The sequence below is a fragment of the Episyrphus balteatus genome, chromosome 4, assembly GCF_945859705.1.
Source record: "Episyrphus balteatus chromosome 4, idEpiBalt1.1, whole genome shotgun sequence".
Lineage (NCBI taxonomy): Eukaryota > Metazoa > Arthropoda > Insecta > Diptera > Syrphidae > Episyrphus > Episyrphus balteatus.
In genome coordinates, this window is record NC_079137.1 from 47,410,559 (window position 1) to 47,437,345 (window position 26,787).

The window sequence follows — 26,787 nt, forward strand, 5'->3', positions numbered from 1 at the left end:
TTCGGGACATGCTCGGGACAAGCTCGGGACATGCTCGGGACATCTTCAGGACATCTTCGGGACATCTTCGGGACATGCTCGGGACATCTTCGGGACATCTTCGGGACATGCTCGGGACATCTTCGGGACATCTTCGGGACATCTTCGGGACATCTTCGGGACATCTTCGGGACATCTTCGGGACATCTTCGGGACATCTTTGGGACATCTTGGGGACATCTTCGGGACATGCTCGGGACATCTTCGGGACATCTTCGGGACATCTTCGGGACATCTTCGGGACATCTTCGAGACAAGCTCGGGACATCTTCGGGACATCTTCGGGACATCTTCGGGACATCTTCGGGACATCTTCGGGACATCTTCGGGACATCTTCGGGACATCTTCGGGACATCTTCGGGACATCTTCGGGACATCTTGGGGACATCTTCGGGACATGCTCGGGACATCTTCGGGACATGCTCAGTACATGCTCGGGACATCTTCGGGACATCTTCGGGACATCTTCGGGACATCTTCGGGACATCTTCGGGACATCTTCGGGACATCTTCGGGACATCTTCGGGACATCTTCGGGACATCTTCGGGACATCTTCGGGACATCTTCGGGACATCTTCGGGACATCTTCGGGACATCTTCGGGACATCTTCGGGACATCTTTGGGACATCTTCGGGACATGCTCGGGACATCTTCGGGACATGCTCGGGACATCTTCGGGACATCTTCGGGACATCTTCGGGACATTCTCGGGACATCTTCGGGACATCTTCGGGACAACTTCGGGACATGCTCGGGACAAGCTCGGGACATGCTCGGGACATCTTCAGGACATCTTCGGGACATCTTCGGGACATCTTCGGGACATGCTCGGGACATGCTCCTGACATCTTCGGGACATCTTCGGGACATGCTCGGGACATCTTCGGGACATCTTCGGGACATCTTCGGGACATCTTCGGGACATCTTCGGGACATCTTCGAGGCAAGCTCGGGACATCTTCGGGACATCTTCGGGACATGCTCGGGACATCTTCGGGACATCTTCGGGACATCTTGGGGACATCTTCGGGACATGCTCGGGACATCTTGGGGACATCTTCGGGACATCTTCGGGACATCTTCGGGACATCTTCGGGACATCTTCGGGACATGCTCGGGACATCTTCGGGACATCTTCGGGACATCTTCGGGACATGCTCGGAACATCTTCGCAACATGCTCGGGACATGCTCCTGACATCTTCGGGACATGCTCGGGACATCTTCGGGACATCTTCGGGACATCTTCGGGACATCTTCGGGACATCTTCGGGACATCTTCGGGACATCTTCGGGACATCTTCGGGACATCTTCGGGACATCTTCGAGACAAGCTCGGGACATCTTCGGGACATCTTCGGGACATCTTCGGGACATCTTCGGGACATCATCGGGACATCTTCGGGACATCTTCGGGACATCTTTGGGACATCTTGGGGACATCTTCGGGACATGCTCGGGACATCTTCGGGACATCTTCGGGACATGCTCGGGACATCTTGGGGACATCTTCGGGACATGCTCGGGACATCTTGGGGACATCTTCGGGACATGCTCGGGACATCTTGGGGACATCTTCGGGACATCTTCGGGACATCTTCGGGACATCTTCGGGACATGCTCGGGACATCTTCGGGACATCTTCGGGACATCTTCGGGACATGCTCGGAACATCTTCGCAACATGCTCGGGACATGCTCCTGACATCTTCGGGACATGCTCGGGACATCTTCGGGACATCTTCGGGACATCTTCGGGACATCTTCGGGACATCTTCAAGACATCTTCGGGACATCTTCGGGACATCTTCGGGACATCTTCGGGACATCTTCGAGACAAGCTCGGGACATCTTCGGGACATCTTCGGGACATCTTCGGGACATCTTCGGGACATCATCGGGACATCTTCGGGACATCTTCGGGACATCTTTGGGACATCTTGGGGACATCTTCGGGACATGCTCGGGACATCTTCGGGACATCTTCGGGACATCTTCGGGACATCATCGGGACATCTTCGGGACATCTTCGGGACATCTTTGGGACATCTTGGGGACATCTTCGGGACATGCTCGGGACATCTTCGGGACATCTTCGGGACATCTTCGGGACATCTTCGGGACATCTTCGAGACAAGCTCGGGACATCTTCGGGACATCTTCGGGACATCTTCGGGACAACTTCGGGACATCTTTGGGACATGCTCGGGACATCTTCGGGACATCTTCGGGACATCTTCGGGACAACTTCGGGACATGCTCGGGACAAGCTCGGGACATGCTCGGGACATCTTCAGGACATCTTCGGGACATCTTCGGGACATATTCGGGACATCTTCGGGACATCTTCGGGACATCTTCGGGACATCTTCGGGACAACTTCGGGACATCTTTGGGACATGCTCGGGACATCTTCGGGACATCTTCGGGACATCTTCGGGACAACTTCGGGACATGCTCGGGACAAGCTCGGGACATGCTCGGGACATCTTCGGGACATCTTCGGGACATCTTCGGGACATCTTCGGGACATATTCGGGACATCTTCGGGACATCTTCGGGACATCTTCGGGACATGCTCGGGACATCTTCGGGACATCTTCGGGACATCTTGGGGACATCTTGGGGACATCTTCGGGACATCTTCGGGACATCTTCGGGACATCTTCGGGACATCTTCGGGACATCTTGGGGACATCTTCGGGACATCTTCGGGACATCTTCGGGACATCTTCGGGACATCTTAGGGACATCTTCGGGACATGCTCGGGACATCTTCGGGACATGCTCGGGACATCTTCGGGACATCTTCGGGACATCTTCGGGACATTCTCGGGACATCTTCGGGACATCTTCGGGACAACTTCGGGACATGCTCGGGACAAGCTCGGGACATGCTCGGGACATCTTCAGGACATCTTCGGGACATCTTCGGGACATCTTCGGGACATCTTCGGGACATGCTCGGGACATGCTCCTGACATCTTCGGGACATCTTCGGGACATGCTCGGGACATCTTCGGGACATCTTCGGGACATCTTCGGGACATCTTCGGGACATCATCGGGACATCTTCGGGACATCTTCGGGACATCTTTGGGACATCTTGGGGACATCTTCGGGACATGCTCGGGACATCTTCGGGACATCTTCGGGACATCTTCGGGACATCTTCGGGACATCATCGGGACATCTTCGGGACATCTTCGGGACATCTTTGGGACATCTTGGGGACATCTTCGGGACATGCTCGGGACATCTTCGGGACATCTTCGGGACATCTTCGGGACATCTTCGGGACATCTTCGAGACAAGCTCGGGACATCTTCGGGACATCTTCGGGACATCTTCGGGACAACTTCGGGACATCTTTGGGACATGCTCGGGACATCTTCGGGACATCTTCGGGACATCTTCGGGACAACTTCGGGACATGCTCGGGACAAGCTCGGGACATGCTCGGGACATCTTCAGGACATCTTCGGGACATCTTCGGGACATGCTCGGGACATCTTCGGGACATCTTCGGGACATGCTCGGGACATCTTCGGGACATCTTCGGGACATCTTCGGGACATCTTCGGGACATCTTCGAGACAAGCTCGGGACATCTTCGGGACATCTTCGGGACATCTTCGGGACATCTTCGGGACATCTTCGGGACATCTTCGGGACATCTTCGGGACATCTTCGGGACATGCTCGGGACATCTTCGGGACATCTTCGGGACATCTTCGGGACATCTTCGGGACATATTCGGGACATCTTCGGGACATCTTCGGGACATCTTCGGGACATGCTCGGGACATCTTCGGGACATCTTCGGGACATCTTGGGGACATCTTGGGGACATCTTCGGGACATCTTCGGGACATCTTCGGGACATCTTCGGGACATCTTCGGGACATCTTGGGGACATCTTCGGGACATCTTCGGGACATCTTCGGGACATCTTCGGGACATCTTAGGGACATCTTCGGGACATGCTCGGGACATCTTCGGGACATCTTCGGGACATCTTTGGGACATCTTGGGGACATCTTCGGGACATGCTCGGGACATCTTCGGGACATCTTCGGGACATCTTCGGGACATCTTCGGGACATCTTCGAGACAAGCTCGGGACATCTTCGGGACATCTTCGGGACATCTTCGGGACAACTTCGGGACATCTTTGGGACATGCTCGGGACATCTTCGGGACATCTTCGGGACATCTTCGGGACATGCTCGGGACATCTTCGGGACATCTTCGGGACATGCTCGGGACATCTTCGGGACATCTTCGGGACATCTTCGGGACATCTTCGGGACATCTTCGAGACAAGCTCGGGACATCTTCGGGACATCTTCGGGACATGCTCGGGACATCTTCGGGACATCTTCGGGACATGCTCGGGACATCTTCGGGGCATCTTCGGGACATCTTCGGGACATCTTCGGGACATCTTCGAGACAAGCTCGGGACATCTTCGGGACATCTTCGGGACATCTTCGGGACATCTTCGGGACATCTTCGGGACATCTTCGGGACATCTTCGGGACATCTTCGGGACATGCTCGGGACATCTTCGGGACATCTTCGGGACATCTTCGGGACATCTTCGGGACATATTCGGGACATCTTCGGGACATCTTCGGGACATCTTCGGGACATGCTCGGGACATCTTCGGGACATCTTCGGGACATCTTGGGGACATCTTGGGGACATCTTCGGGACATCTTCGGGACATCTTCGGGACATCTTCGGGACATCTTCGGGACATCTTGGGGACATCTTCGGGACATCTTCGGGACATCTTCGGGACATCTTCGGGACATCTTAGGGACATCTTCGGGACATGCTCGGGACATCTTCGGGACATGCTCGGGACATCTTCGGGACATCTTCGGGACATCTTCGGGACATTCTCGGGACATCTTCGGGACATCTTCGGGACAACTTCGGGACATGCTCGGGACAAGCTCGGGACATGCTCGGGACATCTTCAGGACATCTTCGGGACATCTTCGGGACATCTTCGGGACATCTTCGGGACATGCTCGGGACATGCTCCTGACATCTTCGGGACATCTTCGGGACATGCTCGGGACATCTTCGGGACATCTTCGGGACATCTTCGGGACATCTTCGGGACATCTTCGGGACATCTTCGAGGCAAGCTCGGGACATCTTCGGGATATCTTCGGGATATCTTCGGGACATGCTCGGGACATCTTCGGGACATCTTCGGGACATCTTCATGACATCTTCGGGACTTCTTCGGGACATCTTCGGGACATCTTCGGGACATCTTCGGGACATGCTCGGGACATCTTCGGGACATCTTCGGGACATCTTCGGGACATGCTCGGGACATCTTCGCAACATGCTCGGGACATGCTCCTGACATCTTCGGGACATGCTCGGGACATCTTCGGGACATCTTCGGGACATCTTCGGGACATCTTCGGGACATCTTCGGGACATGCTCGGGACATGCTCGGGACATGCTCGGGACATCTTCGGGACATCTTCGGGACATCTTCGGGACATCTTCGGGACATGCTCGGGACATCTTCGGGACATGCTCGGGACATGCTCCTGACATCTTCGGGACATCTTCGGGACATGCTCGGGACATCTTCGGGACATCTTCGGGACATCTTCGGGACATCTTCGGGACATCTTCGGGACATCTTCGGGACATATTCGATTCAAGCTCGGGACATCTTCGGGACATCTTCGGGAAATGCTCGGGACATCTTCGGGACATCTTCGGGACATCTTCGGGACATCTTCGGGACATCTTCGGGACATATTCGGGACATCTTCGGGACATCTTCGGGACATGCTCGGGACATCTTCGGGACATGCTCGGGACATGCTCGGGACATCTTCGGGACATCTTCGGGACATCTTCGGGACATGCTCGGGATATCTTCGGGACATCTTCGGGACATCTTCGGGACATCTTCGGGACATCTTCGGGACATCTTCCGGACATCTTCCGGACATCTTCGATACATCTTCAGGACATCTTCGGGACATCTTCGGGACATCTTCGGGACATGCTCGGGACATCTTCGGGAAATGCTCGGGACTTCTTCTGGACATCTTCGGGACATCTTCGGGACATCTTCGGGACATCCTCGGGACATCTTCGGGACATCTTCCGGACATCTTCCGGACATCTTCCGGACATCTTCGGGACATCTTCGGGACATCTTCGGGACATGCTCGGGACATCTTCGGGACATCTTCGGGACATCTTCGGGACATCTTCGAGACATCTTCGGGACATCTTCGGGACATCTTCCGGACATCTTCCGGACATCTTCCGGACATCTTCGATACATCTTCAGGACATCTTCGGGACATCTTCCGGACATCTTCCGGACATCTTCGATACATCTTCAGGACATCTTCGATACATCTTCGGGACATCTTCGGGACATCTTCGGGACATGCTCGGGACATCTTCGGGACATCTTCGGGACATCTTCGGGACATCTTCGAGACATCTTCGGGACATCTTCGGGACATCTTCCGGACATCTTCCGGACATCTTCGGGACATCTTCGGGACATTCTCGGGACATCTTCGGGACATGCTCGGGACATCTTCGGGAAATGCTCGGGACTTCTTCGGGACATCTTCGGGACATCTTCGGGACATCTTCGGGACATCTTCGGGACATCTTCGGGACATCTTCGGGACATCTTCGGGACATCTTCGGGACATCTTCGGGACATCTTTGGGACATGCTCGGGACATCTTCGGGACATCTTCGGGACATCTTCGGGACATCTTCGGGACATCTTCGAGACATCTTCGGGACATCTTCGGGAAATGCTCGGGACTTCTTCGGGACATCTTCGGGACATCTTCGGGACATCTTCGGGACATCTTCGGGACATCTTCGGGACATCTTCGGGACATCTTCGGGACATCTTCGGGACATCTTCGGGACATGCTCGGGACATGCTCGGGACATCTTCGGGACATGCTCGTTACATCTTCGGGACATGCTCGGGACATCTTCGGGACATGCTCGGGACATGCTCGGGACATCTTAGGGACATGCTCGGGACATGCTCGGGACATCTTCGGGACATGCTCGGGACATCTTCGGGACATCTTCGTGACATCTTCGGGACATCTTCGAGACATCTTCGGGACATCTTCGGGACATCTTCCGGACATCTTCCGGACATCTTCCGGACATCTTCGATACATCTTCAGGACATCTTCGGGACATCTTGGGGACATCTTCGGGACATGCTCGGGACATCTTCGGGACATGCTCGGGACATCTTCGGGACATCTTCGGGACATTCTCGGGACATCTTCGGGACATGCTCGGGACATCTTCGGGAAATGCTCGGGACTTCTTCGGGACATCTTCGGGACATCTTCGGGACATCTTCGGGACATCTTCGGGACATCTTCGGGACATCTTCGGGACATCTTCGGGACATCTTCGGGACATCTTCGGGACATGCTCGGGACATCTTCGGGACATCTTCGGGACATCTTCGGGACATCTTCGGGACATCTTCGAGACATCTTCGGGACATCTTCGGGACATCTTCCGGACATCTTCGGGACATCTTCGGGACATCTTCGGGACATCTTCGGGACATGCTCGGGACATCTTCGGGACATGCTCGGGACATCTTCGGGACATGCTCGGGACATGCTCGGGACATCTTCGGGACATGCTCGTTACATCTTCGGGACATGCTCGGGACATCTTCGGGACATGCTCGGGACATGCTCGGGACATCTTAGGGACATGCTCGGGACATGCTCGGTACATCTTTCGGACATGCTCGGGACAACTTCGGGACATGCTCGGGACATTCTCGGGACATCTTCAGGACACCTCGGGACATCTTCGGGACATGCTCGGGACATCTTCGGGACATGCTCGGGACATGCTCGGGACATCTTCGGGACATCTTCGGGACATGCTCGGGACATCTTTGGGACATCTTCAGGACACCTCGGGACAACTTCGGGACATGCTCGGGACATCTTCGGGACATCTTCGGGACATCTTCGGGACATCTTCGGGACATCTTCGGGACATCTTCGGGACATCTTCGGGACATCTTCGGGACATCTTTGGGACATCTTGGGGACATCTTCGGGACATGCTCGGGACATCTTCGGGACATCTTCGGGACATCTTCGGGACATCTTCGGGACATCTTCGAGACAAGCTCGGGACATCTTCGGGACATCTTCGGGACATCTTCGGGACATCTTCGGGACATCTTCGGGACATCTTCGGGACATCTTCGGGACATCTTCGGGACATCTTCGGGACATCTTCGGGACATCTTGGGGACATCTTCGGGACATGCTCGGGACATCTTCGGGACATGCTCAGTACATGCTCGGGACATCTTCGGGACATCTTCGGGACATCTTCGGGACATCTTCGGGACATCTTCGGGACATCTTCGGGACATCTTCGGGACATCTTCGGGACATCTTCGGGACTTCTTCGGGACATCTTCGGGACATCTTCGGGACATCTTTGGGACATCTTCGGGACATGCTCGGGACATCTTCGGGACATGCTCGGGACATCTTCGGGACATCTTCGGGACATCTTCGGGATATTCTCGGGACATCTTCGGGACATCTTCGGGACAACTTCGGGACATGCTCGGGACAAGCTCGGGACATGCTCGGGACATCTTCAGGACATCTTCGGGACATCTTCGGGACATCTTCGGGACATGCTCGGGACATGCTCCTGACATCTTCGGGACATCTTCGGGACATGCTCGGGACATCTTCGGGACATCTTCGGGACATCTTCGGGACATCTTCGGGACATCTTCGGGACATCTTCGAGGCAAGCTCGGGACATCTTCGGGACATCTTCGGGACATGCTCGGGACATCTTCGGGACATCTTCGGGACATCTTGGGGACATCTTCGGGACATCTTCGGGACATCTTCGGGACATCTTCGGGACATCTTCGGGACATGCTCGGGACATCTTCGGGACATCTTCGGGACATCTTCGGGACATGCTCGGAACATCTTCGCAACATGCTCGGGACATGCTCCTGACATCTTCGGGACATGCTCGGGACATCTTCGGGACATCTTCGGGACATCTTCGGGACATCTTCGGGACATCTTCGGGACATCTTCGGGACATCTTCGGGACATCTTCGGGACATCTTCGGGACATCTTCGAGACAAGCTCGGGACATCTTCGGGACATCTTCGGGACATCTTCGGGACATCTTCGGGACATCATCGGGACATCTTCGGGACATCTTCGGGACATCTTTGGGACATCTTGGGGACATCTTCGGGACATGCTCGGGACATCTTCGGGACATCTTCGGGACATCTTCGGGACATCTTCGAGACAAGCTCGGGACATCTTCGGGACATCTTCGGGACATCTTCGGGACAACTTCGGGACATCTTTGGGACATGCTCGGGACATCTTCGGGACATCTTCGGGACATCTTCGGGACAACTTCGGGACATGCTCGAGACAAGCTCGGGACATGCTCGGGACATCTTCAGGACATCTTCGGGACATCTTCGGGACATGCTCGGGACATCTTCGGGACATCTTCGGGACATGCTCGGGACATCTTCGGGACATCTTCGGGACATCTTCGGGACATCTTCGGGACATCTTCGAGACAAGCTCGGGACATCTTCGGGACATCTTCGGGACATCTTCGGGACATCTTCGGGACATCTTCGGGACATCTTCGGGACATCTTCGGGACATCTTCGGGACATGCTCGGGACATCTTCGGGACATCTTCGGGACATCTTCGGGACATCTTCGGGACATATTCGGGACATCTTCGGGACATCTTCGGGACATCTTCGGGACATGCTCGGGACATCTTCGGGACATCTTCGGGACATCTTGGGGACATCTTGGGGACATCTTCGGGACATCTTCGGGACATCTTCGGGACATCTTCGGGACATCTTCGGGACATCTTGGGGACATCTTCGGGACATCTTCGGGACATCTTCGGGACATCTTCGGGACATCTTGGGGACATCTTCGGGACATGCTCGGGACATCTTCGGGACATGCTCGGGACATCTTCGGGACATCTTCGGGACATCTTCGGGACATTCTCGGGACATCTTCGGGACATCTTCGGGACAACTTCGGGACATGCTCGGGACAAGCTCGGGACATGCTCGGGACATCTTCAGGACATCTTCGGGACATCTTCGGGACATCTTCGGGACATCTTCGGGACATGCTCGGGACATGCTCCTGACATCTTCGGGACATCTTCGGGACATGCTCGGGACATCTTCGGGACATCTTCGGGACATGCTCGGGACATCTTCGGGACATCTTCGGGACATCTTCATGACATCTTCGGGACTTCTTCGGGACATCTTCGGGACATCTTCGGGACATCTTCGGGACATGCTCGGGACATCTTCGGGACATCTTCGGGACATCTTCGGGACATGCTCGGGACATCTTCGCAACATGCTCGGGACATGCTCCTGACATCTTCGGGACATGCTCGGGACATCTTCGGGACATCTTCGGGACATCTTCGGGACATCTTCGGGACATCTTCGGGACATCTTCGAGGCAAGCTCGGGACATCTTCGGGACATCTTCCGGACATCTTCGGGACATCTTCGGGACATCTTCGGGACATCTTCGGGACATCTTCGGGACATCTTCGGGACATGCTCGGGACATGCTCGGGACATGCTCGGGACATCTTCGGGACATCTTCGGGACATCTTCGGGACATCTTCGGGACATGCTCGGGACATCTTCGGGACATGCTCGGGACATGCTCCTGACATCTTCGGGACATCTTCGGGACATGCTCGGGACATCTTCGGGACATCTTCGGGACATCTTCGGGACATCTTCGGGACATCTTCGGGACATCTTCGGGACATATTCGATTCAAGCTCGGGACATCTTCGGGACATCTTCGGGAAATGCTCGGGACATCTTCGGGACATCTTCGGGACATCTTCGGGACATCTTCGGGACATCTTCGGGACATATTCGGGACATCTTCGGGACATCTTCGGGACATGCTCGGGACATCTTCGGGACATGCTCGGGACATGCTCGGGACATCTTCGGGACATCTTCGGGACATCTTCGGGACATGCTCGGGATATCTTCGGGACATCTTCGGGACATCTTCGAGACATCTTCGGGACATCTTCGGGACATCTTCCGGACATCTTCCGGACATCTTCGATACATCTTCAGGACATCTTCGGGACATCTTCGGGACATCTTCGGGACATGCTCGGGACATCTTCGGGAAATGCTCGGGACTTCTTCTGGACATCTTCGGGACATCTTCGGGACATCTTCGGGACATCCTCGGGACATCTTCGGGACATCTTCCGGACATCTTCCGGACATCTTCCGGACATCTTCGGGACATCTTCGGGACATCTTCGGGACATGCTCGGGACATCTTCGGGACATCTTCGGGACATCTTCGGGACATCTTCGAGACATCTTCGGGACATCTTCGGGACATCTTCCGGACATCTTCCGGACATCTTCCGGACATCTTCGATACATCTTCAGGACATCTTCGGGACAGCTTCCGGACATCTTCCGGACATCTTCGATACATCTTCAGGACATCTTCGATACATCTTCGGGACATCTTCGGGACATCTTCGGGACATGCTCGGGACATCTTCGGGACATCTTCGGGACATCTTCGAGACATCTTCGGGACATCTTCGGGACATCTTCCGGACATCTTCCGGACATCTTCGGGACATCTTCGATACATCTTCAGGACATCTTCGGGACATCTTGGGGACATCTTCGGGACATGCTCGGGACATCTTCGGGACATGCTCGGGACATCTTCGGGACATGCTCGGGACATCTTCGGGACATCTTCGGGACATTCTCGGGACATCTTCGGGACATCTTCGGGACATCTTCGGGACATCTTCGGGACATCTTCGGGACATCTTCGGGACATCTTCGGGACATCTTCGGGACATCTTCGGGACATTCTCGGGACATCTTCGGGACATCTTCGGGACATCTTCGGGACATCTTCGGGACATGCTCGGGACATCTCCGGGACAGCTTCGGGACATGCTCGGGACATCTTCGGGACATGCTCGGGACATCTTCGGGACATGCCCGGGACATCTTCGGGACATGCTCGGGACATGCTCGGGACATGTTCGGGACATGCTCGGGACATGCTCGGGACATCTTCAGGACATCTTCGGGACATCTTCGGGACATGCTCGGGACATCTTCGGGACATCTTCGGGACATCTTCGGGACATCTTCGGGACATCTTCGGGACATCTTCGGGACATGCTCGGGACATCTTCGGGACATCTTCGGGACATCTTCGGGACATTCTCGGGACATGCTCGGGACATCTTCGGGACATGCTCGGGACTTCTTCGGGACATGCTCCGGACATGCTCGGGACATCTTCGGGACATCTTCGGGACATGCTCGGGACATGATCGGGACATCTTCGGGACATCTTCGGGACATGCTCGGGACATGCTCGGGACATCTTCATGACATCTTCGGGACATCTTCGGGACATCTTCGGGACATCTTCGGGACATCTTCGGGACATCTTCGGGACATCTTCGGGACATCTTCGGGACATCTTCGGGACATCTTCGGGACATCTTCGGGACATCTTCGGGACATCTTTGGGACATCTTGGGGACATCTTCGGGACATGCTCGGGACATCTTCGGGACATCTTCGGGACATCTTCGGGACATCTTCGGGACATCTTCGAGACAAGCTCGGGACATCTTCGGGACATCTTCGGGACATCTTCGGGACATCTTCGGGACATCTTCGGGACATCTTCGGGACATCTTCGGGACATCTTCGGGACATCTTCGGGACATCTTCGGGACATCTTGGGGACATCTTCGGGACATGCTCGGGACATCTTCGGGACATGCTCAGTACATGCTCGGGACATCTTCGGGACATCTTCGGGACATCTTCGGGACATCTTCGGGACATCTTCGGGACATCTTCGGGACATCTTCGGGACATCTTCGGGACATCTTCGGGACATCTTCGGGACATCTTCGGGACATCTTCGGGACATCTTTGGGACATCTTCGGGACATGCTCGGGACATCTTCGGGACATGCTCGGGACATCTTCGGGACATCTTCGGGACATCTTCGGGATATTCTCGGGACATCTTCGGGACATCTTCGGGACAACTTCGGGACATGCTCGGGACAAGCTCGGGACATGCTCGGGACATCTTCAGGACATCTTCGGGACATCTTCGGGACATCTTCGGGACATGCTCGGGACATGCTCCTGACATCTTCGGGACATCTTCGGGACATGCTCGGGACATCTTCGGGACATCTTCGGGACATCTTCGGGACATGCTCGGGACATCTTCGGGACATCTTCGGGACATGCTCGGGACATCTTTGGGACATCTTCAGGACACCTCGGGACAACTTCGGGACATGCTCGGGACATCTTCGGGACATCTTCGGGACATCTTCGGGACATCTTCGGGACATCTTCGGGACATCTTCGGGACATCTTCGGGACATCTTCGGGACATCTTTGGGACATCTTGGGGACATCTTCGGGACATGCTCGGGACATCTTCGGGACATCTTCGGGACATCTTCGGGACATCTTCGGGACATCTTCGAGACAAGCTCGGGACATCTTCGGGACATCTTCGGGACATCTTCGGGACATCTTCGGGACATCTTCGGGACATCTTCGGGACATCTTCGGGACATCTTCGGGACATCTTCGGGACATCTTCGGGACATCTTGGGGACATCTTCGGGACATGCTCGGGACATCTTCGGGACATGCTCAGTACATGCTCGGGACATCTTCGGGACATCTTCGGGACATCTTCGGGACATCTTCGGGACATCTTCGGGACATCTTCGGGACATCTTCGGGACATCTTCGGGACATCTTCGGGACATCTTCGGGACATCTTCGGGACATCTTCGGGACATCTTCGGGACATCTTTGGGACATCTTCGGGACATGCTCGGGACATCTTCGGGACATGCTCGGGACATCTTCGGGACATCTTCGGGACATCTTCGGGATATTCTCGGGACATCTTCGGGACATCTTCGGGACAACTTCGGGACATGCTCGGGACAAGCTCGGGACATGCTCGGGACATCTTCAGGACATCTTCGGGACATCTTCGGGACATCTTCGGGACATGCTCGGGACATGCTCCTGACATCTTCGGGACATCTTCGGGACATGCTCGGGACATCTTCGGGACATCTTCGGGACATCTTCGGGACATCTTCGGGACATCTTCGGGACATCTTCGAGGCAAGCTCGGGACATCTTCGGGACATCTTCGGGACATGCTCGGGACATCTTCGGGACATCTTCGGGACATCTTGGGGACATCTTCGGGACATCTTCGGGACATCTTCGGGACATCTTCGGGACATCTTCGGGACATGCTCGGGACATCTTCGGGACATCTTCGGGACATCTTCGGGACATGCTCGGAACATCTTCGCAACATGCTCGGGACATGCTCCTGACATCTTCGGGACATGCTCGGGACATCTTCGGGACATCTTCGGGACATCTTCGGGACATCTTCGGGACATCTTCGGGACATCTTCGGGACATCTTCGGGACATCTTCGGGACATCTTCGGGACATCTTCGGGACATCTTCGAGACAAGCTCGGGACATCTTCGGGACATCTTCGGGACATCTTCGGGACATCTTCGGGACATCATCGGGACATCTTCGGGACATCTTCGGGACATCTTTGGGACATCTTGGGGACATCTTCGGGACATGCTCGGGACATCTTCGGGACATCTTCGGGACATCTTCGGGACATCTTCGGGACATCTTCGAGACAAGCTCGGGACATCTTCGGGACATCTTCGGGACATCTTCGGGACAACTTCGGGACATCTTTGGGACATGCTCGGGACATCTTCGGGACATCTTCGGGACATCTTCGGGACAACTTCGGGACATGCTCGAGACAAGCTCGGGACATGCTCGGGACATCTTCAGGACATCTTCGGGACATCTTCGGGACATGCTCGGGACATCTTCGGGACATCTTCGGGACATGCTCGGGACATCTTCGGGACATCTTCGGGACATCTTCGGGACATCTTCGGGACATCTTCGAGACAAGCTCGGGACATCTTCGGGACATCTTCGGGACATCTTCGGGACATCTTCGGGACATCTTCGGGACATCTTCGGGACATCTTCGGGACATCTTCGGGACATGCTCGGGACATCTTCGGGACATCTTCGGGACATCTTCGGGACATCTTCGGGACATATTCGGGACATCTTCGGGACATCTTCGGGACATCTTCGGGACATGCTCGGGACATCTTCGGGACATCTTCGGGACATCTTGGGGACATCTTGGGGACATCTTCGGGACATCTTCGGGACATCTTCGGGACATCTTCGGGACATCTTCGGGACATCTTGGGGACATCTTCGGGACATCTTCGGGACATCTTCGGGACATCTTCGGGACATCTTGGGGAAATCTTCGGGACATGCTCGGGACATCTTCGGGACATGCTCGGGACATCTTCGGGACATCTTCGGGACATCTTCGGGACATTCTCGGGACATCTTCGGGACATCTTCGGGACAACTTCGGGACATGCTCGGGACAAGCTCGGGACATGCTCGGGACATCTTCAGGACATCTTCGGGACATCTTCGGGACATCTACGGGACATCTTCGGGACATGCTCGGGACATGCTCCTGACATCTTCGGGACATCTTCGGGACATGCTCGGGACATCTTCGGGACATCTTCGGGACATCTTCGGGACATCTTCGGGACATCTTCGAGGCAAGCTCGGGACATCTTCGGGACATCTTCGGGACATGCTCGGGACATCTTCGGGACATCTTCGGGACATCTTCATGACATCTTCGGGACTTCTTCGGGACATCTTCGGGACATCTTCGGGACATGCTCGGGACATCTTCGGGACATCTTCGGGACATCTTCGGGACATGCTCGGGACATCTTCGCAACATGCTCGGGACATGCTCCTGACATCTTCGGGACATGCTCGGGACATCTTCGGGACATCTTCGGGACATCTTCGGGACATCTTCGGGACATCTTCGGGACATCTTCGGGACATCTTCGGGACATCTTCGAGGCAAGCTCGGGACATCTTCGGGACATCTTCCGGACATCTTCGGGACATCTTCGGGACATCTTCGGGACATCTTCGGGACATCTTCGGGACATGCTCGGGACATGCTCGGGACATGCTCGGGACATCTTCGGGACATCTTCGGGACATCTTCGGGACATCTTCGGGACATGCTCGGGACATCTTCGGGACATGCTCGGGACATGCTCCTGACATCTTCGGGACATCTTCGGGACATGCTCGGGACATCTTCGGGACATCTTCGGGACATCTTCGGGACATCTTCGGGACATCTTCGGGACATCTTCGGGACATATTCGATTCAAGCTCGGGACATCTTCGGGACATCTTCGGGAAATGCTCGGGACATCTTCGGGACATCTTCGGGACATCTTCGGGACATCTTCGGGACATCTTCGGGACATCTTCGGGACATGCTCGGGACATGCTCGGGACATCTTAGGGACATCTTCGGGACATCTTCGGGACATGCTCGGGATATCTTCGGGACATCTTCGGGACATCTTCGAGACATCTTCGGGACATCTTCGGGACATCTTCCGGACATCTTCCGGACATCTTCGATACATCTTCAGGACATCTTCGGGACATCTTCGGGACATCTTCGGGACATGCTCGGGACATCTTCGGGAAATGCTCGGGACTTCTTCTGGACATCTTCGGGACATCTTCGGGACATCTTCGGGACATCCTCGGGACATCTTCGGGACATCTTCCGGACATCTTCCGGACATCTTCCGGACATCTTCGGGACATCTTCGGGACATCTTCGGGACATGCTCGGGACATCTTCGGGACATCTTCGGGACATCTTCGGGACATCTTCGAGACATCTTCGGGACATCTTCGGGACATCTTCCGGACATCTTCCGGACATCTTCCGGACATCTTCGATACATCTTCAGGACATCTTCGGGACATCTTCCGGACATCTTCGGGACATCTTCGATACATCTTCAGGACATCTTCGATACATCTTCGGGACATCTTCGGGACATCTTCGGGACATGCTCGGGACATCTTCGGGACATCTTCGGGACATCTTCGGGACATCTTCGAGACATCTTCGGGACATCTTCGGGACATCTTCCGGACATCTTCCGGACATCTTCCGGACATCTTCGATACATCTTCAGGACATCTTCGGGACATCTTGGGGACATCTTCGGGACATGCTCGGGACATCTTCGGGACATGCTCGGGACATCTTCGGGACATCTTCGGGACATTCTCGGGACATCTTCGGGACATGCTCGGGACATCTTCGGGAAATGCTCGGGACTTCTTCGGGACATCTTCGGGACATCTTCGGGACATCTTCGGGACATCTTCGGGACATCTTCGGGACATCTTCGGGACATCTTCGGGACATGCTCGGGACATCTTCGGGACATCTTCGGGACATCTTCGGGACATCTTCGAGACATCTTCGGGACATCTTCGGGACATCTTCCGGACATCTTCGGGACATCTTCGGGACATCTTCGGGACATGCTCGGGACATCTTCGGGACATGCTCGGGACATCTTCGGGACATGCTCGGGACATGCTCGGGACATCTTCGGGACATGCTCGTTACATCTTCGGGACATGCTCGGGACATCTTCGGGACATGCTCGGGACATGCTCGGGACATCTTAGGGACATGCTCGGGACATGCTCGGGACATCTTCGGGACATCTTCGGGACATCTTCGGGACATGCTCGGGACATCTTCGGGACATCTTCGGGACATCTTCGGGACATCTTCGAGACATCTTCGGGACATCTTCGGGACATCTTCCGGACATCTTCCGGACATCTTCCGGACATCTTCGATACATCTTCAGGACATCTTCGGGACATCTTGGGGACATCTTCGGGACATGCTCGGGACATCTTCGGGACATGCTCGGGACATCTTCGGGACATCTTCGGGACATTCTCGGGACATCTTCGGGACATGCTCGGGACATCTTCGGGAAATGCTCGGGACTTCTTCGGGACATCTTCGGGACATCTTCGGGACATCTTCGGGACATCTTCGGGACATCTTCGGGACATCTTCGGGACATCTTCGGGACATCTTCGGGACATGCTCGGGACATCTTCGGGACATCTTCGGGACATCTTCGGGACATCTTCGAGACATCTTCGGGACATCTTCGGGACATCTTCCGGACATCTTCGGGACATCTTCGGGACATCTTCGGGACATGCTCGGGACATCTTCGGGACATGCTCGGGACATCTTCGGGACATGCTCGGGACATGCTCGGGACATCTTCGGGACATGCTCGTTACATCTTCGGGACATGCTCGGGACATCTTCGGGACATGCTCGGGACATGCTCGGGACATCTTAGGGACATGCTCGGGACATGCTCGGTACATCTTTCGGACATGCTCGGGACAACTTCGGGACATGCTCGGGACATGCTCGGGACATCTTCAGGACACCTCGGGACATCTTCGGGACATGCTCGGGACATCTTCGGGACATGCTCGGGACATGCTCGGGACATCTTCGGGACATCTTCGGGACATGCTCGGGACATCTTTGGGACATCTTCAGGACACCTCGGGACAACTTCGGGACATGCTCGGGACATCTTCGGGACATGCTCGGGACATGCTGGGGACATGCTCGGGACATCTTCGGGACATCTTCGGGACATGCTCGGGACATCTTCGGGACATCTTCGGGACATCTTCTAGACATCTTCGGGACATCTTCGGGACATCTTCCGGACATCTTCGGGACATCTTCGGGACATGCTCGGGACATCTTCGGGACATCTTCGGGACATCTTCGGGACATCTTCGGGACATCTTCGGGACATCTTCGGGACATCTTCGGGACATCTTCGGGACATCTTCGGGACATCTTCGGGACATCTTCGAGACATCTTCGGGACATTTTCGGGACATCTTCGGGACATCTTCGGGACATCTTCGGGACATGCTCGGGACATCTTCGGGACATCTTCGGGACAACTTCGGGACATGCTCGGGACATGCTCGGGACATCTTCGGGACATCTCAGGGACATGCTCGGGACATGCTCGGGAGCTCGGGACATCTTCGGGACATGCTCGGAACATCTTCGGGACATCTTCGGGACATGCTCGGGACATGCTCGGGACATGCTCGGACATGCTCGGGACATGCTCGGGACATGCTCGGGACATCTTCGGGACATCTTCGGGACATGCTCGGGACATCTTCGGGACATCTTCGGGACATCTTCGGGACATCTTCGGGACATGCTCGGGACATCTTCGGGACATCTTCGGGACATCTTCGGGACATCTTCGGGACATCTTCGGGACATCTTCGGGACATGCTCGGGACATCTTCGGGACATCTTCGGGACATGCTCGGGACATGCTCGGGACATCTTCGGGACATCTTCGGGACATCTTCGGGACATCTTCGGGACATCTTCGGGACATCTTCGGGACATCTTCGGGACATGCTCGGGACATCTTCGGGACATGCTCGGGACATCTTCGGGACATGCTCGGGACATCTTCGGGACATGCTCGGGACATGCTCGGGACATCTTCGGGACATGCTCGGGACATGCTCGGGACATCTTCAGGACATCTTCGGGACATCTTCGGGACATCTTCGGGACATGCTCGGGACTTGCTCGGGACATCTTCGGGACATCTTTGGGACATCTTCGGGACATCTTCGGGACATCTTCGGGACATCTTCGGGACATCTTCGGGACATCTTCGGGACATGCTCGGGACATCTTCGGGACATCTTCGGGACATCTTCGGGACATCTTCGGGACATTCTCGGGACATCTTCGGGACATCTTCGGGACATCTTCGGGACATCTTCGGGACATGCTCGGGACATCTCCGGGACAGCTTCGGGACATGCTCGGGACATCTTCGGGACATGCTCGGGACATCTTCGGGACATGCCCGGGACATCTTCGGGACATGCTCGGGACATGCTCGGGACATGTTCGGGACATGCTCGGGACATGCTCGGGACATCTTCAGGACATCTTCGGGACATCTTCGGGACATGCTCGGGACATCTTCGGGACATCTTCGGGACATCTTCGGGACATCTTCGGGACATCTTCGGGACATCTTCGGGACATCTTCGGGACATCTTCGGGACATGCTCGGGACATCTTCGGGACATCTTCGGGACATCTTCGGGACATTCTCGGGACATGCTCGGGACATCTTCGGGACATGCTCGGGACTTCTTCGGGACATGCTCCGGACATGCTCGGGACATCTTCGGGACATCTTCGGGACATGCTCGGGACATGATCGGGACATCTTCGGGACATCTTCGGGACATGCTCGGGACATGCTCGGGACATCTTCATGACATCTTCGGGACATCTTCGGGACATCTTCGGGACATCTTCGGGACATCTTCGGGACATCTTCGGGACATCTTCGGGACATGCTCGGGACATCTTCGGGACATGCTCGGGACTTCTTCGGGACATGCTCGGCACATGCTCGGGACATCTTCGGGACATCTTCGGGACATCTTCGGGACATGCTCGGGACATCTTCGGGACATCTTCGGGACATGCTCGGGACATGCTCGGGTCATGCTCGGGACATGCTCGGGACATCTTCGGGACATCTTCGGGACATCTTCGGGACATGCTCGGGACATCTTCGGGACATGCTCCTGACATCTTCGAGACATCTTCGGGACATGCTCGGGATATCTTCGGGACATCTTCGGGACATCTTCGGGACATCTTCGGGACATGCTCGGGACATCTTCGGGACATGCTCGGGACATCTTCGGGACATCTTCGGGACATCTTCGGGACATGCTCGAGACATCTTCGGGACATGCTCGGGACATCTTCGGGACATGCTTGGGACATCTTCGGGACATGCTCGGGACATGCTCGTCCAAAATTGGATAAAATATAAAACTAATCAAGACGCGTTGGTTCAAAGGCACAAATTTTGACCTGAGAAGCTGTGTGTTGGTCGGATCAGAGAGGTATTGACTTCCATATCCTGTTAAAGCTTCAAATCTTCAAAGCAATACACGATAGAAATATCGGGAAATCTAAGAGAGTCCATATAAACATGTTATTCCAAACGTGAAGCTTTCATAGGGGGATCAAGTTATCGCTACTTTATCTTATTTCGATGAGCTCCTGGAACATTTGATTTTCATTTGATGGCTACCACCAAAGAAAACAATCGTTTTTGTTTGTTTGTGAGCCTCGCCACTCATTGAAAGTGCAGAAACGTCCCGAGCTTCCCCTATCAATGCTTTTGCCTGAAGGTCATTTCTAACATCCTCACTTACAGTCTATGACTACACGGCTCTTAAAAATGAAGCTTTACAGTTTTTTCTGATTGTCAGGGTTAAACTTGTTTGGGGGCTACGAGCTTTTCGCTTGAAGATCCTGTCTTCTACTTTTGTCAGAAGACTGATTACTGAACATTTAACATCATCTAACATAACATCTTTTTTGCTACACTGTATCTAATCTCCTTCAAAACACTTGTACATGTCCATTTTTTTTTTATTTTCACCTTCAATTGGCATTCCGCTTCAAAACACAACCAGACATAAAACTAAAGAAAAACATTTATCAACGAATTTCGTTTAGATATCTATCCAACACTATGACGACCGTTGCTCCTCTGTGCATCCAATATTCCCTTAGAACCACTTTGTAGGGATATAGCATCGCGCCAGCATTATATTGTAGAGTAGAGGTATACCTAGAGGTTACTTAAGCATTTTTGAAGCACCAAGGTGATATCCTTTATCATCCATATGGTGTGTGCAAAATGAAAAATATTATTTCGTATATGTGTGTTGGATATCTTTTTCAATAGAAATTGCAATGCGAGATGGTGATATCGGACCATAGCGAGGCGAATATCTATACGAATCGCACACCTGCTGCACATGGCATCTATCCAAAAAACACTATGCAGCGTACCTACCAGTTTTTCATGTATTTGCTGCTCTGTTACCCGTGTCAAGAGCGATGATTCCACATCACAGAGCTCTTTTCTACTTCCAATATTCCCTCCACATTTAGTGAGGAGGACTCAAGCAACCCACTGTGCCGCTCCACACCGTCGTCGCGTCCTAGCAATATGTGAAAAGTCTTTTTCTGTCTATAGCAATACGCGCGCATAGCATCATCATCCGGTATATCCTTCCTTCCTTCCTTCCTGGATGATGCCATTTTTCGTTCTGCACTTACCCTTTCCCAGCCATCGCATCGCACTGAACCTACCCAACAACATCGCACGACTTTTGCTCCAATTGCGTCCATAAATATCAGATTCATAATAATCGCACGGATTTCAGCTTGTTCACCTCACTTAGTACACCTACACCTGGCTTTAGCTTTTAGCGAGTAGGGAACGTTTTTTCACCTTGCACACATATCGCATCGTATATGTCACACACATCAAATAAAAAAGGTAGGTACTATGAGCGGAGCGCACCTGTTCGCAGCTTTTCCTCCTAATTTCATCATCTCGAGTGTGTAATATTCTATCTGCTGTCTATATTCTATAGCTACGTATCTTTGTAGTGGTGTTAAAAAAAAATATCCTTCTTTTTTTTTCATCATATTTTCACTCTGCCATGCTTGGCTCACTCTCGGGGATACTTTTCGTTTTCATCATCATCGTCATCATCATCATGGGATCTGGATGATGCTCTCTCTGCTTCCGGCAACGGCTATATGCGGAACGAAATATCATATTTCTTCATAATGGCACAATGTTGACAACTGCTGGTGAAACGATATGATATCACAACGACGACAATGACTACAAACGTATCCATCTTTTCAATGACGGCGGGACTGTATGATGATAAATATCTTCTCTCTTGCTACCGGAACACACTATCATCATCACCAGAAGAGATAATCTCTCTAAAATCTGACATTTTAAATATCGACTGCAAGTGCTTCGCGAATTGTGATGATTCTAATTTTTTTGTCCAATCAAATGTAAGTTTTTTTTTTTTTTTGATTTTTTTAGAACAGGCAATTATTTTTAAATGCACGACTGGGTCGCACGAACATGCTCTTAGAGTTCAAGTTGCTTAGATTTTTAAGACTTTTTATATAGAAATTTGGAAAATATGTACAAAAAAAAAAATAAATAAAAAAAGAAATAAAATTCGTTTTTTAAAAAAATAAAATAAAATCTGAAATCAAATTTCCCTCCAAAACAAGTATGCAGTTTTGATTGATATATTAAGGTGCATTTTTAGAAAAAAAAAATTTCAAAAACGTTAAAGCGGTTTTTTAAAAAACTAATTTTTTATAAATGATTTTTTGGAAAAAATGTTTTTAAATAAAATTGGTATGCCATTTTGTAGAAATCACTAATCAACATCTAAAAACAAAATTTCAAAAAAATTCAATGTAACGTTTTCGAAAATTTGATTTTTCAAAAAAAATTTCAAAATTTTTTTAAAAATCCAAAAATTATTTTTTTTGAAATATTGATTTTGGCTTACATTAAAATTATATAAATGCTTCTTCGCAAAAAGTTTCGTTTAAATCGAACAATCAGTTTCGGAGATAATCATATTAAAAAAAAAAACGGTTCTATGGCAGGTACCCTTAATAATGATTTTTTTTTTATTAGAAGATAGACCTTGTCTTAAAACTTACATTTGAATTTTTTAAACAAAATCGTTGGAGCCGTTGTTGAGCTATTTCAATTTTACTAAAATCGGTATATGTACCGGTACCGTTATTTTTGGTCCAAAAAAATTAATTCCAAAAATCCCTCTGAAAAGTCGCCAAATAATGCTACTTACCAAGTTTGACATCAATCGGTCCATCCGTTTAGGCTGTAGTTTCGTTTATAGACAGACAGACAGATTTGAAGTTGCTATATGCATTTCCGAATCTAAGGTAAATACCACCATGCTGTGAATATCTGGTGCGTCATATAAACTCTCAGACTATCTTTCTTCTTATTAGGCATTATTTTCATAGCGATGAAGGAGGAATCATAACTCCCCAACGTATTTATTTCACTACTGCTTAGCGCGTAGATCTTTCTAATAGTCCAGTGAATTTATGATGTTCATATATATGGGCGACCCAGCAGTTTGTACCATCCCCAAATTTTTACTCATTCGATAGACAATTGTCATAACACTGATTTTCGCACTCGTGAAATTCACATTTTGCCGCCATCTTAGATTTTAGTTTTTTACTAAATATCTCAACTTCTGTTTATCCTAGGTAAAAGTTGGTTATACAAAAAACGTAGAAAGTTAAATTTCAGGTTTTTTTTTCATATTCTGAATTTTTAAAAAGTTAGAAGTCAAAAAAGTAAAAAAAAATAACGAAAAAAAAAGAAAATTTTTAGGGTTTGAGCACTTTTTATTAAAATTATGTAAAAACATTCCCAGAAAAGATTGTTCACCTTAAAATTCTATAAATTTTTGCTCTACAACTTTTTTTTGTATCGCTATGAATACAAACGTTATTATGAAAGTGAAGATACTAGACACGCAATTTTTTCGTAGATTCACAGTTTTTTTGTGAATTGCCCCTGGGCTATTAGTGTTGTACACTGACGAAAAAATCGAATAGAAAAATGTAATATGGTCAATGTTCATTCAGTGTTAGTAACATAAAAATGCACGAGTGGGTCGCACATACTAAGTGCATTTTATTTTATTAACACTGAATTAACATTGACCAAACCATATTACCATTTTTCTATTCGATTTTTTCGTAGTTCTAAGTATCGATATCTTAAATATCTGTTGAAAATTTATGATATTATTATATATTTAAATTTCGAGACAAATAAAATATAAAGTTAAATATTTTTTTTTTTTTTCAAAAACTTAAAAATTTTTTTTTTACATTAGTAGAGTAACTAAAGCAAATTATTAGGGAACCCGGCCGAACAGCTCTGATTTTGACGAATTTTTTTTTCAAACGTAGGTAATTAAAAATACTTTAAAGTCTATAGAATAAAAATTGCCGATGTTGCCGTATTGTTTTTTTTAAATTAAAATTAGATTTTTTTAACAAATTTCATAAAACAAATTATAGCAAAAGATTCTCTAGGTAATTTAAGGGAAAAAAATAAAAGGGAGTAAGGGACAATCTTCCATCGTTTAAGCGATAAATGCAATTTTCTCACAATCTGACTTCAAACACAAAAAAATATTTTGAAAACAACGGCAACACCTATCTCTTAAATTTAAATGCACTAAATTTAATTAAGAGTTTTTAAAAAAATGGTCCTCAAACTCAGAATTAAAAAAAAAAAAATGTTATTACAAAAATTTAAAATGACTTTTTTCCAATAAAATTTAAATTTATTTTTAAAAAATATTATCAGTGGAATTCCGAAGCAGAAAAGGTAATATATATAACACTTTTGAAAAAATAATTAAAAATTACTTCAATTTCAATGGGTTTTTTTTGATAAAAACTGAATTTTTGCATTGAAATAATTAATTTTCTCAAAGACTTTGATAAATAAGAACTTTAAATTTTGCTATTTAACTTTCAACAGAAAGGGTTATTAAATGAATAAAAAATAATTTTATATTTAGATGCTGAACTTTAAAAAAAAAAATAAGTAAAATTTTTTTTCAAAACTTCTATTAAAAAAAGTTCTTCGAAAATGAAATACTTTTTAATTTTTTTCATTAACCGTAATACATATTGACATTTCCTTTTATAATTTCAAATCATAATAAATATGGCCAAACAAATTTTAAAATAAATGCATTTTATATTACGAAAAAGTTTAAAAAACAATTTTACAAATATGACTAGGCTTTTAGCTTTTTAAAAATGTATATTTAAGTATTGTAGGTGTTGCCGTTGTGCTCACATATTTTTTTTTTGTATTTGAAGTCAATTAGTAAGAAAATTGCATCTATCGCTTGAACGATGGAAGTTTGTCCCTCACTTCTATATATTTTTTTCCTTGAATTTCCTAGACAATCTTTTGGCATCAATTAATTTATGAAATTTAAAAATCTTCAACTAAATTTAAAAAATCAAAACGGCAACACCGGCAATTTTTAATCTATAGACTTTAAAGTATTTTTAATTACCGACGTTTGAAAAAAAAGATCATCAAAATCTAAGCTGTTCGGCCGGGTTCCCTAATATTGCCAATTTTTGAGCTTTAGTTACTCTACTATTTAGTTGTTCTTTTCCTTCAGTGTAATGTCGGCTTTAGGCTGACCACTTCAATTTTATTAATAGAGGGGTCAACTGATTTTTTTTAATAAAAATCAATTAGAGAGAGCAGTACCATAATATAGTGCTACCTAAGTATTATCTCCCCCGAGTAAAAATGAATTAATAGATTTTTTTAGTTTTTAAAGAATAATCTTTGTTTGAAACCCCAAAATTCAAAGTTTTTCCTAGGCATGATTCACATGCTTCTAGCAGCAGCTGTGACTTTGTGGTGGTTAGGTGAAAACCTAGCAGAATTCCGCTTAATTTAATACAGAATCCGCTTGTTCTTAGGTGGTCCTATCTTTCTCCGTAAACTAACGGTA

At 50.4% G+C, this 26,787-nt stretch overlaps 1 protein-coding gene across 5 annotated transcripts in view; it reads left to right on the forward strand.

Moving 5' to 3' along the window:
- LOC129917915 (sodium channel protein Nach) overlaps nt 1–26,787 on the forward strand; it is a 90,450-nt gene that overhangs the window by 62,042 nt on the left and 1,621 nt on the right. For 3 of the 5 annotated variants that reach the window (XM_055998143.1, XM_055998141.1, XM_055998144.1), the window contains one exon: nt 23,145–23,236. The exons of the other annotated variants lie outside the window; for them this stretch is intronic. In XM_055998143.1, the coding sequence (XP_055854118.1) occupies nt 23,145–23,236 (92 nt within the window). The remainder of the gene's footprint in view (nt 1–23,144; nt 23,237–26,787) is intronic. 5 annotated transcript variants of the gene reach the window in all.